This window comes from Oncorhynchus gorbuscha, linkage group LG14 (genome assembly GCF_021184085.1).
Source record: "Oncorhynchus gorbuscha isolate QuinsamMale2020 ecotype Even-year linkage group LG14, OgorEven_v1.0, whole genome shotgun sequence".
NCBI lineage: Eukaryota > Metazoa > Chordata > Actinopteri > Salmoniformes > Salmonidae > Oncorhynchus > Oncorhynchus gorbuscha.
Window position 1 is genome coordinate 4,167,830 of NC_060186.1, and position 17,500 is coordinate 4,185,329.

The following is a 17,500-nucleotide window of genomic DNA, read 5'->3' on the forward strand; positions in this document are numbered from 1 at the left end:
GGAATAGACTACAGGACAGGAAGTTAACGGCGGCAGGGTAGCCTAGTGGTTCGAGTGTAGAGGTGGCAGGGTAGCCTAGTGGTTAGAGTGTAGAGGCGGCAGGGTAGCCTAGTGGTTAGAGTGTAGAGGTGGCAGGGTAGCCTAGTGGTTAGAGTGTAGAGGTGGCAGGGTAGCCTAGTGGTTAGAGTGTAGAGGTGGCAGGGTAGCCTAGTGGTTAGAGTGTAGAGGCGGCAGGGTAGCCTAGTGGTTAGAGTGTAGAGGCGGCAGGGTAGCCTAGTGGTTAGAGTGTAGAGGTGGCAGGGTAGCCTAGTGGTTAGAGTGTAGAGGTGGCAGGGTAGCCTAGTGGTTAGAGTGTAGAGGCGGCAGGGTAGCCTAGTGGTTAGAGTGTAGAGGTGGCAGGGTAGCCTAGTGGTTAGAGTGTAGAGGAGGCAGGGTAGCCTAGTGGTTAGAGTGTAGAGGCGGCAGGGTAGCCTAGTGGTTAGAGTGTAGAGGCGGCAGGGTAGCCTAGTGGTTAGTGTAGAGGCGGCAGGGTAGCCTAGTGGTTAGAGTGTTGGACTAGTAACCGAAAGGTTGCAAGTTCGAATCCCCGAGCTGACAAGGTACAACACCTGTCGTTCTGCCCCTGAACAGGCATTTAACCCACTGTTCCTAGGCCGTCATTGACAATAAGAATTTGTTCATAACTGACTTTATGAGATTGTTACTGTGACCATGTCTCTGTAGCGATGAGTCGCTATAACGTGGGCACCAATCCAGCTGTAGCACTACGAAGGGTGGCTTTCAAATGAAGCCAAGACTTCTTTCAAGTGAAACCAAGACTTCTCCACAGCAGAAGCTGCTAGGAGCAGCTATTATTGATCAAATAGATTCTTAATTTTTTACTATTTTCTACACTGTAGAATAATACTGAAGACATCACAACTATGAAATAACACATATGGAACCATGTAGTAACCAAAAAAGGTTTAAACATGTCAAAATATATTTGAGATTCTTCACAGTAGCCACCCTTTTCATTGACAGCTTTGCCCACTCTTGACATTCTCTCAACCAGCTTCATGAGGTAGTCACCTGAAATACATTTCAATTAACAGGTGCACCTTGTTAAAAGTTCATATTTAGAATAAAAGTTATTCTTAATGAGTTTGAGCCAATCAGTTGTGTTGTGACAAGGTAGGGGTGGTATACAGAAGATAGCCTTATTTAGTAAAATACCTAGTCCATATTATGGCAGGAACAGTCAGTCATCATAACTTTAAGACATGAAGGTCAGTCAATCCGGAACATTTCAAGAACCTTGAAAGTTTCTTCAAGTGCAGTCAAATCAAAAACCATCAAGCACTATGATGAAACTGGCTCTCATGAGGACCGTCACAGGAAAGGAAGACCCAGAGTTCCCTCTGCTGCAGAGGATAAGTTCATTAGAGTTACCTGGCTCTCATGAGCACCACCACAGGAAAGGAAGACCCAGAGTTCCCTCTGCTGCCGAGGATAAGTTCATTAGAGTTACCTGGTTCTCATGAGGACCACCACAGGAAAGGAAGACCCAGAGTTCCCTCTGCTGCAGAGGATCAGTTCATTAGAGTTGCCAACCTCAGGAATTACAGCCAAATAAATGCTTCATAGAGTTCAAGTAACTGACACATCTCAACATCAACTGTTCAGAGGAGACTGTGTGAATCAGGACTTCATGGTCAAATTGCTGCAAAGAAACCACTACTAAAGGAAACCAATAATAAGAAGAGACTTGCTTGGGCCAAGAAACACGATCAATGGACATTAGACTGGTGGAAATGTGTTCTTTGGTCTGATGAGTCCAAAGTTGAGATTTTTGGTTCCAACCGCCATGTCTTTGTGAGACGCAGAGTAGGCGAACGGATGATCTCCACATGTGTGGTTCCCATCGTGAAGCATGAAGGAGGAGGTGTGATGGTGTGGGGGTGCTTTGCTGGTGATACTGTCAGGGATTTATTTAGAATTCAAGGCACACATAACCAGCATGGCTACCACACCATTCTGCAGTGATATGCCATCCCATCTGGTTTGCTCTCTGGTTTGCTCTTAGTGGGACTATCATATGTTTTTCAACAAAACACATCTCCAGGCTGTGTAAGGGATATTTAACCAAGAAGGAGAGTGATGGTGCTGCATCAGATGACCTGGCCTCCACAATCACACAACCTCAACCCAATTGAGATGGTTTGGTATGAGTTGGACCGCAGAGTGAAGGAAAAACAGTGCTCAGCATATGTGGGAACTCCTTCAAGACTGCTGTAAAAGCATTCCAGGTGAAGCTGGTTGCCAAGAGTGTGCAAAGCTGTCATCAAGGCGTGGCTGCTTTGAAGAATCTTAAATCTATAATATTTTTTTATTTTAACACCTTTTTAATTACTGAATCAAATCAAAGTTTATTTGTCACGTGCGCTGAATACAACAGGTATATCTTACAGTGAAATGCTGAATACAACAGATAGATCTTACAGTGAAATGCTGAATACAACAGGTGTAGTAGACCTTACAGTGAAATGCTGAATACAACAGATAGATCTTACAGTGAAATGCTGAATACAACAGGTGTAGTAGACCTTACAGTGAAATGCTGAATACAACAGGTGTAGTAGGCCTTACAGTGAAATGCTGAATACAACAGGTGTAGTAGACCTTACAGTGAAATGCTGAATACAACAGGTGTAGTAGGCCTTACAGTGAAATGCTGAATACAACAGGTGTAGTAGACCTTACAGTGAAATGCTGAATACAACAGGTGTAGTAGACCTTACAGTGAAATGCTGAATACAACAGTTCTAGTAGATATTACAGTGAAATGCTGAATACAACAGGTGTAGTAGACCTGACAGTGAAATGCTGAATACAACAGGTGTAGTAGACCTTACAGTGAAATGCTGAATACAACAGGTGTAGTAGGCCTTACAGTGAAATGCTGAATACAACAGGTGTAGTAGACCTTACAGTGAAATGCTGAATACAACAGGTGTAGTAGACCTTACAGTGAAATGCTGAATACAACAGTTCTAGTAGATATTACAGTGAAATGCTGAATACAACAGGTGTAGTAGACCTGACAGTGAAATGCTGAATACAACAGGTGTAGTAGACCTTACAGTGAAATGCTGAATACAACAGGTGTAGTAGACCTTACAGTGAAATGCTGAATACAACAGGTGTAGTAGACCTTACAGTGAAATGCTGAATACAACAGTTCTAGTAGATCTTATAGTGAAATGCTGAATACAACAGGTGTAGTAGACCTTACAGTGAAATGCTGAATACAACAGGTGTAGTAGACCTTACAGTGAAATGCTGAATACAACAGGTGTAGTAGACCTTACAGTGAAATGCTGAATACAACAGTTCTAGTAGATCTTATAGTGAAATGCTGAATACAACAGGTGTAGTAGACCTTACAGTGACATGCTGAATACAACAGGTGTAGTAGACCTTACAGTGAAATGCTGAATACAACAGGTGTAGTAGACCTTACAGTGAAATGCTGAATACAACAGGTGTAGTAGACCTTACAGTGAAATGCTGAATACAACAGGTGTAGTAGACCTTACAGTGAAATGCTGAATACAACAGGTGTAGTAGACCTTACAGTGAAATGCTGAATACAACAGGTGTAGTAGACCTTACAGTGAAATACTGAATACAACAGGTGTAGTAGACCTTACAGTGAAATACTGAATACAACAGGTGTAGTAGACCTTACAGTGAAATGCTGAATACAACAGGTGTAGTAGACCTTACAGTGAAATGCTTACTTACAGGCTATGAATACTACGTGATTCCATGTGTGTTATTTCATAGTTTTGATGTCTTCACTGTTGTTCTAAAATGTAGAAAAAAGTAAAAATAAAGAAAACCCTGGAATGAGTAGTTGTGTCCACACTATAGACTGGTACTGTAGGTCAGTGTATTTGCACAGGAAGAACTCTCAACCAACTGGGAATTATTTGAAAAACTTTTCACCCGTGTTCTGCGATTACTAAAACTTACTGTATGCTTCCCAGTTGAAACCGTTCGTGCATACTGTACATTTAGTGATGTTTTTGTTCATTTTGGTGTCTACCCCCTTCCTCAGAGACATCAAACATTTAGATGTTTTAAATTGCTTCCTCTGCAAAGACTTCCTCTGCAAAAATGACAGATGTCTGGAGTATTCTTAGATTCATTCTGACTATTTTGAGGAAGTGTACTGGTTATGTTGTTGCTACGGCAGCTCAAGAGGGACAAATATTAAAATTGATGCTTTTTTCTTGTTTTTGTTTTTCAAACAAATGCTTTGTTAAGGAGAACCTGAGCAACAGACTTTCACTTCACCGAGTTCTGCTCGGGGCAAAGACAACCTGGTGCGGCCTTTACTCCACTGTGACAGATTCTGGAGCACTTTCAGTGATATGTAAAACCAAAACAGGGGTTCTATCTGTTTCAAAGTGAACTCAGGGCTCATCCGTTTTCCAGGGTGACAAGAAGGCAATAGTCAAGATGAAACGACTATTTTCTCAGTACAGAACATCTCTCGGCCATTAGGTTCCTTTTATCTCCTAATCTAATGTGAAACTAACTCTTTGCTCTCTCTCCCCTGTCCCCTCTCCCTCCCCTCCTCCTCCCCTCTCTCCACTCTTCCCGCCCCTCTCTCCCTCCCTCTCTTTCTATCTCTCTATCTCTCTCTCTCTCTCTCTCTCTCTCTCTCTCTCTCTCTCTCTCTCTCTCTCTCTCTCTCTCTCTCTCCATTTACTCCTCTACATCTCTCTGTTTTACTGTTACTCTCTAAATCTGTTCTCTCTCCTCTCTCCATCCCCCTCTCTCTCTTCTCTCCCTCCCCCTCTTCACTCTCCCTCCCTCTCTCTCTTCTCTCTCCCTCCCCTCTCTCTTCTCTCTCCCTCCCCTCTCTCTTCTCTCTCCCTCCCCCTCTCTCTTCTCTCCCTCTCCCGCCCCTTCTATCTTTCTTTTCTCCCTCTATCCCCCCCCTCCCTCCCTCTCTCTTCTCTCTCCCTCCCCCTCTATCCCCCTCCCTCCCTCTCTCTTCTCTCTCCCTCCCCCTCTCTCTTCTCTCTCCCTAACCTCTCTCTTCTCCCTCTATTCCCCCCTCCCTCCCTCCCTCTCTCCCTCTCCCTCCCCCTCCCTCTATCCCCCTCCCTCCCTCTCTCTTCTCTTTCCCTCCCCCTCTCTCTTCTCTATCCCTCCCCCTCTCTCTTCTCCATCCCTCCCCCTCTCTCTTCTCCATCCCTCCCCCTCTCTCTTCTCCCTCCCCCTCTCTCTTCTCTATCCCTCCCTCCCTCCCTCTCTCTTCTCTCTCCCTCCCCTCTCTCTTCTCTATCCCTCCCTCCCTCTCTCTTCTCTCTCCCTCCCCTCTCTCTTCTCTATCCCTCCCTCCCTCTCTCTTCTCTCTCCCTCCCCCTCTCTCTTCTCTATCCCTCCCTCCCTCTCTCTTCTATCTCCCTCCCTCCCTCTCTCTTCTATCTCCCTCCCCTCCCTCTCTCTTCTCCATCCCTCCCCTCTCTCTTCTATCTCCCTCCCCTCCCCTCTCTCTTCTCCATCCCTCCCCCTCTCTCTTCTCCCCCCCTCTCTCCAGGTACATGGCGGTGACACAGTTCTCCCCCACCCACGCCAGAAAGGCCTTTCCATGTTTTGATGAGCCCATCTACAAGGCCACGTTCCGGGTCAGCCTGGGACACGATGCATCCTACCTCTCTCTCTCAACATGCCTGTAGAGGCCTCCATCTCTGATGATGATGGCTGGGTGACCAACCACTTCTCCAGGACTCCTCGTATGTCCACCTACTACCTGGCCTGGGCCGTCTGTAACTTTACCTACAGAGAGGTGACCACTGACAGTGGAGTGGTGGTAAGTTACACTAGTGACCCCCTAACCCTAACCTTAACCTTAACCTTAGCCTAACCCTAACCTTAACCCTAACCTTAACCCTGGGCCGTCTGTAACTGCACCTACAGAGGGGTGACCACTGACAGTGGATTGGTGGTGAGTTACACTAGTGAACCCCTAACCTTAGCCTAACCCTAACCTTAACCTTAACCTTAACCTTAACCTTAACCTTAACCTTAGCCTAACCCTAACCTTAACCCTGGGCCGTCTGTAACTTTACCTACAGAGAGGTGACCACTGACAGTGGATTGGTGGTGAGTTACACTAGTGACCCCCTAACCCTAACCTTAACCTTATAACCTTAACCTTAACCTTAACCTTAGCCAAACCCTAACCTTAACCTTAACCTTAGCCTAACCCTAACCCTAACCTTAACCTTAGCCTAACCTTAACCTTAACCTTAACCTTAGCCTAACCTTAACCTTAACCCTGGGTAGTCTGTAACTACACCTCCAACAGTGGAGTGGTGGGGAGTTACAGTCTTACTGACTGACTGAATCCTGTTCATCCTCATTGGGATGTGAGGCCACAACAGGCTCTCTAACGCCCAGTGGAGTGGTGGGGAATTACAGTCTTACTGACTGACTGAATCCTGTTCATCCTCATTGGGATGTGAGGCCACAACAGGCTCTCTAACGCCCAGTGGAGTGGTGGGGAGTTACAGTCTTACTGACTGACTGAATCCTGTTCATCCTCATTGGGATGTGAGGCCACAACAGGCTCTCTAACGTCCAGTGGAGTGGTGGGGAGTTACAGTCAGAAGATAAGATCCACTTTATTGTGCCCAAGGGGAAAACTGTCTTGAAACACAGCTGTTCTCCTTTCCAAAAGAAACATTGTGGCATGAAGTCAGAGACATACAACATGTTCTCTCCACGAGCTGTATCCTCATTTCCTAACCCTACATACAGATGAAATAACTCAGCCTTCTACTTACCCATCAAGTCTGAGGATATAGACATACTAAAGGACAACGTGGCTATCTATTGATTACCCTTGATACTGACATGTGGAGTAGACTGCTGATGTTTCCCACTAACACTGTCATCACTACTAACACCTAAAGAGTTAATACTATCATCACTACTAACACCTAAAGAGTTAATACTGTCATCACTAATAACACCTAAAGAGTTAATACTGTCATCACTACTAACACCTAAAGAGTTAATACTGTCATCACTACTAACACCTAAAGAGTTAATACTGTCATCACTACTAACACCTAAATAATTAATACTGTCATCACTACTAACACCTAAATAATTAATACTGTCATCACTACTAACACCTAAATAATTAATACTGTCATCACTACTAACACCTAAATAATTAATACTGTCATCACTACTAACACCTAAATAATTAATACTGTCATCACTACTAACACCTTCTAAAGAGTTAATACTGTCATCACTACTAACACCTTCTAAAGAGTTAATACTGTCATCACTACAAACACCAAGAGTTAATACTGTCATCACTACAAACACCTTCTAAAGAGTTAATACTGTCATCACTACTAACACCTTCTAAAGAGTTAATACTGTCATCACTACTAACACCTTCTAAAGAGTAAATACTGTCATCACTACTAACACCTTCTAAAGAGTTAATACTGTCATCACTACAAACACCTAGAGTTAATACTGTCATCACTACAAACACCTTCTAAAGAGTTAATACTGTCATCACTACTAACACCTAAATAGTTAATACTGTCATCACTACAAACACCTTCTAAAGAGTAAATACTGTCATCACTACTAACACCTAAATAGTTAATACTGTCATCACTACTAACACCTTCTAAAGAGTAAATACTGTCATCACTACTAACACCTTCTAAAGAGTTAATACTGTCATCACTACTAACACCTAAATAGTTAATACTGTCATCACTACTAACACCTTCTAAAGAGTAAATACTGTCATCACTACTAACACCTTCTAAAGAGTTAATACTGTCATCACTACTAACACCTAAATAGTTAATACTGTCATCACTACTAACACCTTCTAAAGAGTAAATACTGTCATCACTACTAACACCTTCTAAAGAGTTAATACTGTCATCACTACTAACACCTTCTAAAGAGTTAATACTGTCATCACTACTAACACCTAAATAGTTAATACTGTCATCACTACTAACACCTTCTAAAGAGTTAATACTGTCATCACTACTAACACCTTCTAAAGAGTTAATACTGTCATCACTACTAACACCTTCTAAAGAGTTAATACTGTCATCACTACTAACACCTAAATAGTTAATACTGTCATCACTACAAACACCTTCTAAAGAGTTAATACTGTCATCACTACTAACACCTAAAGAGTTAATACTGTCATTACTACTAACACCTTCTAAAGAGTTAATACTGTCCTCACTACAAACACCTTCTAAAGAGTTAATACTGTCATCACTACAAACACCTAGAGTTAATACTGTCATCACTACAAACACCTTCTAAAGAGTTAATACTGTCATCACTACTAACACCTTCTAAAGAGTTAATACTGTCATCACTACTAACACCTTCTAAAGAGTTAATACTGTCATCACTACTAACACCTTCTAAAGAGTTAATACTGTCATCACTACAAACACCTAGAGTTAATACTGTCATCACTACAAACACCTTCTAAAGAGTTAATACTGTCATCACTACTAACACCTTCTAAAGAGTAAATACTGTCATCACTACTAACACCTTCTAAAGAGTTAATACTGTCATCACTACTAACACCTTCTAAAGAGTAAATACTGTCATCACTACTAACACCTTCTAAAGAGTTAATACTGTCATCACTACAAACACCTTCTAAAGAGTTAATACTGTCATCACTACTAACACCTAAATAGTTAATACTGTCATCACTACTAACACCTTCTAAAGAGTAAATACTGTCATCACTACTAACACCTTCTAAAGAGTTAATACTGTCATCACTACTAACACCTTCTAAAGAGTTAACACTGTCATCACTACAAACACCTTCTAAAGAGTTAATACTGTCATCACTACAAACACCTAGAGTTAATACTGTCATCACTACAAACACCTTCTAAAGAGTTAATACTGTCATCACTACTAACACCTTCTAAAGAGTTAATACTGTCATCACTACTAACACCTTCTAAAGAGTTAACACTGTCATCACTACTAACACCTTCTAAAGAGTTAATACTGTCATCACTACAAACACCTTCTAAAGAGTTAATACTGTCATCACTACTAACACCTAAAGAGTTAATACTGTCATCACTACAAACACCTTCTAAAGAGTTAATACTGTCATCACTACTAACACCTTCTAAAGAGTTAACACTGTCATCACTACTAACACCTTCTAAAGAGTTAATACTGTCATCACTACAAACACCTTCTAAAGAGTTAATACTGTCATCACTACTAACACCTAAAGAGTTAATACTGTCATCACTACAAACACCTTCTAAAGAGTTAATACTGTCATCACTACAAACACCTTCTAAAGAGTTAATACTGTCATCACTACTAACACCTTCTAAAGAGTTAATACTGTCATCACTACTAACACCTTCTAAAGAGTTAATACTGTCATCACTACAAACACCTTCTAAAGAGTTAATACTGTCATCACTACTAACACCTTTAATACTAACTACAAACACCTTCTAAAGAGTTAATACTGTCATCACTACTAACACCTAAAGAGTTAATACTGTCATCACTACAAACACCTTCTAAAGAGTTAATACTGTCATCACTACAAACACCTTCTAAAGAGCTTCTCATACTATGTGCCAGTTTGAGAGCTGCCATTCAAAACGCTTTGCAGTGTCTGAACCATTTTGGCAGCTTGTCTGATTCAAAGAAGAGAGGAGACATCATGCCTGACCTTATTTACAGAACAGCGACAATGGTGATGTCCCAAATGGCTCACTTTGCCCTATGAAGTGCACTACGGCCCATAGAGCTCTGTTCAAAAGTAGTGCCCTATACGGGGAATAGGGAGCCATTTGGGACGTAGTCAATGTTAGCTATTGAAAACAGTATTCAGCTTGTGTCCTCTCCTCTCCTTCAGACAATTATCTTCGTTATCTTGAAAACTTTCCCACCTTCCCTTCCTGTTAACCTTGGGTTCACCCTCCTCCTCCTCGTCCTTCATCATCATCATCGCCATCATGATCTTCGTCATCCCACTTTAATTACTCCCCATTCATTTCCACTGTCATTATCCAAGGGCATTGCCCAATATCTCCACACACACACACACACACACACACACACACACACACACACACACACACACACACACACACACACACACACACACACACACACACACACACACACACACACACACACACACACACACACACACACACCGCCTGTAGTCCTCATATCCCTCATTACAGGGACATCGCCTTCTCAACAGCACCTTTAATGACCGGCCATATCTGCAGCATTTATTTCCATACAGAGCCCCTCCTAACGCTCACCCCTCACACTGCCACTAACCCATCAATCACATTACCGTGACGACACCGGCCGCGTCTCAACTCATCCATCATCGGAGCGTGGCGTGCGTGCGCAGCGAGGGAGATGAGGAACGGATTTAGGGCTTGTATATCCGGGGAGGTAGCGAGGAGAAGCGTGTGGCGGACTACTCAGTGTGTGTTGCAGTTGGCATCAATGCTGTGAAGTAGAGTGGGCATTAGGCCGCACTGAGGGAAAACAGTGGTTTTTATTTATCCTTTATTTATTAACACTGGAAATGGCAAGACGGTCAATCTGACCTTTTTCAATGTTGTAATTTGAAATAACTTCATTTCAATAAAAACCTTGAAACCACCTTTCCCGGACCTTTTCCTAAATATGTGTATTTTACAGTCTAGCAGCACATTGAGATCAACATCGTAAAAGACAAAAAGGTTCTGAGAAATTGCACCTCAAAGGGCCATGCTGGTCAAAATGACCTCAGGCATGTTTCACCCACAGTAGGCTTCTGCAAAGATATTGTTTGTGTTGCTTGCTATTCCTTAGTTCTTTTTCCCGCCTTGTGTTTCTGCCATTGGTTGTTGCTTAGCAACTGTTGTTGTTTACTTGCTTTCAAAATGAGCACAAAGGAAATTAGCCTTTAGATTCTAGAATACAGAATCAATAGAATACAGTTGTAAAATAGAAGTTAGAATTGGAACAGATTATAATAGAACAGAATAGAAACACAATAGAATACAGTTGTAAAATAGAAGTTAGAATTGGAACAGATTATAATAATGCTTGAGACAATCAGTTGTGTTGTGACAAGGTAGGGGTGGTATACAGAAGATAGCCCTATTTTGGTCCAAGTCCATATTATGGCAAAAACAGCTCAAATAAGCGAAGAGAAGCGATAGTCCATCATTACTTTAAGACATGAAGGTCAGTCAATACTGAAACGTTTCTTCAAACCATCAAGCGCTATGATGAAACCGGCTCTCATGAGGACAACCACCAGAATGGAAGACCCAGAGTTCCCTCTGCTGCAGAGGATCAGTTCATTAGAGTTACCAGTCTCTCATGGGGACCGCCACAGGAATGGAAGACCCAGAGTTCCCTCTGCTGCAGAGGATAAGTTCATTAGAGTTGCCAGTCTCTCATGAGGACCGCCACAGGAAAGGGAGACCCAGAGTTACCTCTGCTGCAGAGGATAAGTCCATTAGAGTTAACTGGCTCACATGAGGACCACAGGAAAGGAAGACTCAGAGTTCCCTCTGCTGCAGAGGATAAGTTCATTAGAGTTACCAGCCTCAGAAATTACAAGCCAAATAAATGCTTCATAGAGTTCAAGTAACAGACATCTCAACATCAACTGTTCAGAGGAGACTATGTGAATCAGACCTTCATGGTCAAATTGCTGCAAAGAAACCACTAAAAAACGACACCAATAAGAAGAAGAGATTTGCTTGACCCAAGAAACATGAGCAATGGACATTAGACCAATGGAAATCTGTCCTTTGGTCTGATGAGTCCAAATCTGAGATTTTGGATCCGACCTCCACAATTACCCAACCTCAACCCAATTGAGATGGTTTGGGATGAGTTGGACCGCAAAGTGAAGGAAAAACAGCCAACAAGTGCTCAGTATACGTGGGAACTGCTACAAGACCTTTGGAAAAGCATTCCAGGTGAAGCTGGTTGACAGAATGCCAAGAGCGTGCAAAGCTGTCGTCAAGGCAAAGTGTGGCTACTTTGAAGAATCTCAAGTATAAAATATATTTTGATTTGTTTTTACACTATTTTTGGTTACTACATGATTCCATATGTGTTTTTTCATAGTTTTGATGTCTTCACTCTTATTCTACAATGTAGAAAATAGTAAAAATAAAGAAAAACCCTTGAATGAGTAGGTGTTTCCAAACGTTTGACCAGTACTGTATATACAGTGCATTTGGAAAGTATTCAGACACCTTGACTTTTTCCACATGTTGTTACGTTACAGACTTATTCTAAAATGGATTATATCATTTTTCCCCTTCACCCAATACCCCAAAATTACATGTGAAATATGTCATTATGAAATATCACATTTAAGTAAGTATTCAGACCCTTTACCTGTTGAAGCACCTTTGGCAGTGATTACAGCCTCAAGTCTTCTTAGTTATGACTCTACAATCGGCACACCTGTATTTGGGGAGTTTCTCCCATTCTTTAAGCTCTGTCAGGTTGGATGGGGAGCGTTGCTGAACAGCTATTTTCAAGTCTCTCTAGAGATGTTAGATCGGGTTCAAGTCCGGGCTCTGGCTGGGCCACTCAAGAACATTCAGAGACTTGTCCCCAATCCACTTGTGTGTTGTCTTGGCTGTGTGTTTAGAGTTGGTGTGCTGCTGGAAGGTGAACCTTCACCCCAGTCTGAAGTCTTGAGCAGGTTTTCATCAAGGATCTCTCTGTACTTTGCTCCATTCATCTTTCCCTCGATCCTGACTAGTCTCCCACTCTACAATCTTGGTTTCATCAGACCAGAGAATCTTGTTTCTCATGTTCTGAGAATCATTTAGGTGCCTTTTGGCAAACTCCAAGCGGGCTGTCATGTGCCTTTTACTGAGGAGTGCCTTCTGTCTGGACACTCTACCATAAAGGCCTAATTGGTGTGCTGCAGAAATGGTTGTCCTTCTGGAAGGTTCTCCCATCTCCACAGAGGAACTCTGAAGCTCTGTCAGAGTGACCATCGGGTTTTTGGTCACCACCCTGAACAAGGCCCTTCTCCCCCGATTGCTCGATTGCTTCTTCCCCGATTGCCCGATTGCTCAGTTTGGCCAGGCAGCCAGGTCTAGGAAGAGTCTTGATGGTTCCAAACTTCTTCCATTTCAGAATGATATAGTCCAATGTGTTCTTGGGGACCTTCAATGCTGCAGACATGTTTTGGTACCGTTCCCCAGGTCTGTGCCTCGACACAATCCTGTCTCGGAGCTCTACGGACATTTCCTCCGACCTCATTGGTTGGTTTTGCTCTGACATGCACTGTCAACTTTGGGACCTTATACAGGTGTGTGCCTTTCCAGATCAAGTCCAATCAATTGAATTTACCACAGGTGGACTCCAATCAAGTTGTAGAAACATCTCAAGGATGATGACTGGAAACAGGATCCACCTGAGCTCAATTTACAGTCAAAGGTTCTGAATACTTATATAAATAAGGCATTTCCGTTTTTATTTTTAATACATTAGCAATTTTTTAAAAACTTATCAGTTTATCATTATGGAGTATTGTGTGTAGGTTAATGAGGAAAAGAAATGTTTTAAATTGATTTTAGAATAAGTCTGTAACGTAACAAAATGTGGAAAAAGTCAAGGTGTCTGAATACTTTCTGAATACACTGTTTATATATATATATATATTTATATAAATAAACAGAGAAATATATATATATACAGTTGAAGTCGGAAGTATATATACACCTTAGCCAAATACCTTTAATCTCAGGTTATCACAATTCCTGACATTTGACCCTAGTAAATATTCCCTGTTTTAGGTCAGTTAGGATCACCACTTTATTTTAAGAATGTGAAATGTCAGAATAATAGTAGAGAGAATGATTTATTTCAGCTTTTATTTCATTCATCACATTCCCAGTGCGTCAGAAGTTTACATACACTCAATTAGTATTTGGTAGCATTGCCTTTAAATTGTTTACCTTGGTTCAAACGTTTTGGGTAGCCTACCACAACCTTCCCACAATACGTTGGGTGAATTTTGGCCCATTCCTCCTGACAGAGCTGGTGTAACTGAGTCAGGTTTGTAGGCCTCCTTGCTCTCACACGCTTTTTCAGTTCTGCCCACACATTTTCTATAGGATTGAGGTCAGGGCTTTGTGGTGGTCACTTCAATACCTTGACTTTGTTGTCCTGAAGCCATTTTGCCACAACTTTGGAAGTATGCTTGGGGTCATTGTCCATTTGGAAGACCCATTTGCAACCAAGCTTTAAATTCCTGACTGATGTCTTGAGATGTTGCTTCAATATATCCACATCATTTTTCCTTTCCTCATGATGCCATCTATTTTGTGAAGTGCACCAGTCCCTCCTGAAGTAAAGCACCCCCACAACATGATGCTGCCACCCCCGTGCTTCACGGTTGAGATGGTGTTCTTCGTCTTGCAAGCCTCCCCTTTTCCTCCAAACATAACGATGGTCATTGTGGCCAAACAGTTCTATTTTTGTTTCATCAGACCAGAATACATTTCTCCAAAAAGTACGATCTTTGTCCCCATGTGCAGTTGCAAACCGTAGTCTGGCTTTTTTATGGCGGTTTTGGAGCAGTGGCTTCTTCCTTGCTGAGCGGCATTTCAGGTTATGTCGATATAAGACTTGTTTTACTGTGGATATAGATACTTTTGTTCCTGTTTCCTCCAGCATCTTCACAAGGTCCTTTGCTGTTGTTCTGGGATTGATTTGCACTTTTCGCACCAAAGTATGTTCATCTCTAGGAGACAGAATGCGTCTCCTTCCTGAGCGGAATGGCGGCTGCGTGGTCCCATGGTGTTTATACTTGCACACTATTGTTTGTACAGATGAATGTGGTACCTTCAGGCGTTTGGAAATTGCTCCCAAGGATGAACCAGACTTCTGGAGGTCTACAATTTACTACGATTTCTTTTGATTTTCCCATGATTTCAAGCAAAGAGTCATTGAGTTTGAAGGTAGGGCTTGAAATACATCCACAGGTACCTCTCCAATTGAATTAAATGCTGTCAATTAGCCTATCAGAAGCTTCTAAAGTCATGACATCATTTTCTGGAATTTTCCAAGCTGTTTAAAGGCACAGTCAACTAAGTGTATATAAACTTCTGACCCAATTGAATTGTGATACAGTGAATTATAAGTGAAATAATCTGTTTGTAAACTATTTTGGGAAAAATGACTTGTGTCAACCACAAAGGTGATGTTCTAACCAACTTGTCAAAACTATAGTTTGTCAACAAGACATTTGTGGATTGGTTGAAAAACAAGTTTAATTGACTACAACCTAAGTGTATGTAAACTTCCGACTTCAACTATATATATGTATATATATATATATGAATATATATTTGTTCAAATAAAATACATTTCTGAGGCTGGAAAACTCTAATGAACTTATCCTCTGCAGCAGAGGTAACTCTGGGTCTTCCATTCCTGTGGTTGTCCTCATGACGGCCAGTTTCATCATAGCGCTTGATGGTTTGAAGAAACTCTCATCAACCAGACAGACAGACAGACAGACAGACAGACAGACAGACAGACAGACAGACAGACAGACAGACAGACAGACAGACAGACAGACAGACAGACAGACAGACAGACAGACAGACAGACAGACAGACACATGACAACCAACCAGACAGACAGTCACATGACAACCAACCAGACAGACAGATGACATCAACCAGACAGACGACATCAACCAGACAGACAGACAGACGGACAGACAGACAGACAGACAGACAGACAGACAGACAGACAGACAGACAGACAGACAGACAGACAGACAGACAGACGACATCCACCAGACAGATGACATCAACCAGACAGACAGTCACATGACAGACAGACAGACAGACAGACAGACAGACAGACAGACAGACAGACAGACAGACAGACAGACAGACAGACAGACAGACAGACAGACAGACAGACAGACAGACAGACAGACAGACAGCAGTCACATGACAACCAACCAGACAGACAGTCACATGACATCACTGACAGAGATCGATCAGTATAATAAGCAGCACGTCAGTAAACCATGTACACAAGTCAAAACAACATTATAGTGCATTACGTGAAATTACAGGGTCCTTACAGTATCAACAATACAGTAAACAACATGTTTCTTTACATCAGGCAACTAAAACTAGTGACATCGGGTGAGAGTCAACAACTACATGTCTCAACGACCTGTTGCTCCATTTGACCTTTGAACTCCTCCAGGGACACCAGGTTGGCTTTGAGGGGGCTGAGTAATGAAAATGACTTCTTACTTCTTCTTCTCCATGTTCAGCTGTGAGTCGTACAGAACAAGTAAACCAAAGCTGGGTTCTGTTTGTATCAATGAAAAACAAATGGAATGAATTAAAGCCGTACATTTACACTTTACCCAGAGTGACTCAGCGTGCGTTCGTCTTAAGGGTAGCTAGCTGAGAACCACATATCGTAAAACAGAACTCCCCCCCCCAAAAAAAAAAAAACATGTATCAGCAACGTCAGTGTTAGTGACAAGAGAGGCTGTTTTATTTGAGTTTGTTGGCCGTTGTGATGAGCCTGTCTGGTCTACTGTATCAGAAGGTTGTCATGTTAACACAGTGACACACTGCTCTACAGAGAATAGCCCTGCCTAGAGCATCACACTGGAGCACCCTGACCCACTGCCTAGAGCATCACACTGGAGCACCCTGACCCACTGCCTAGAGCATCACACTGGAGCACCCTGACACACTGCCTAGAGCATCACACTGGAGCACCCTGACCCACTGCCTAGAGCATCACACTGGAGCCCCCTGACACACTTCTTATGATATACACTACTGAAACACCAGATATTCCTCTGAGTAGGAAAGAGAACAGACATTTCACATTGCTTCTCCAAAACCAGATGTCAGAAAGCTGAGCTCCAGGTTCCTTATCACATTCTGGGTCTGTGTCCAAAATGACACCCTATTCCCTATACAGTGCACTACTTTTGAACAGGACCCATAGGGCCCATAAGGCTCTGGTCAAAAATAGTGCTCTATACAGCAAATAGGGTGAAATTTGGGACTCAGATATTCTAGTCTCAGTGTCAGGAAGCTAAAGAACACTGCACTGGCCTACAACAATGATGTGCTTTAACATTGAAGTGGTGTCAGGCTTGGCACTCTCCTCAGAGGAGCCTGGTACTCCACTCAGAGATTTACTGTCTGTTGTAGAGAGGAGAGGAGTCTGGCACTCTCCTCAGAGGAGTCTGGCACTCTCCTCAGAGGAGTCTGGTACTCCTCTCAGAGATTTACTGTCTGCTGTAGAGAGGAGAGGAGTCTGGTACTCCCCTCAGAGATGTACTGTCTGCTGTAGAGAGGAGAGTAGCCTGGCACTCCACTCAGAGATG

At 42.4% G+C, this 17,500-nt stretch overlaps 1 protein-coding gene across 1 annotated transcript in view; it reads left to right on the forward strand.

Annotated features, from left to right (window-relative positions):
• The window catches only part of LOC123994315 (thyrotropin-releasing hormone-degrading ectoenzyme-like), a 64,753-nt gene that overhangs the window by 32,273 nt on the left and 14,980 nt on the right, over window positions 1-17,500 (forward strand). The window contains exon 2 of the mRNA XM_046296805.1: window positions 5,597-5,869. Within this exon, the coding sequence (XP_046152761.1) occupies window positions 5,597-5,735 (139 nt within the window). The 3' untranslated portion in view covers window positions 5,736-5,869. The remainder of the gene's footprint in view (window positions 1-5,596; window positions 5,870-17,500) is intronic.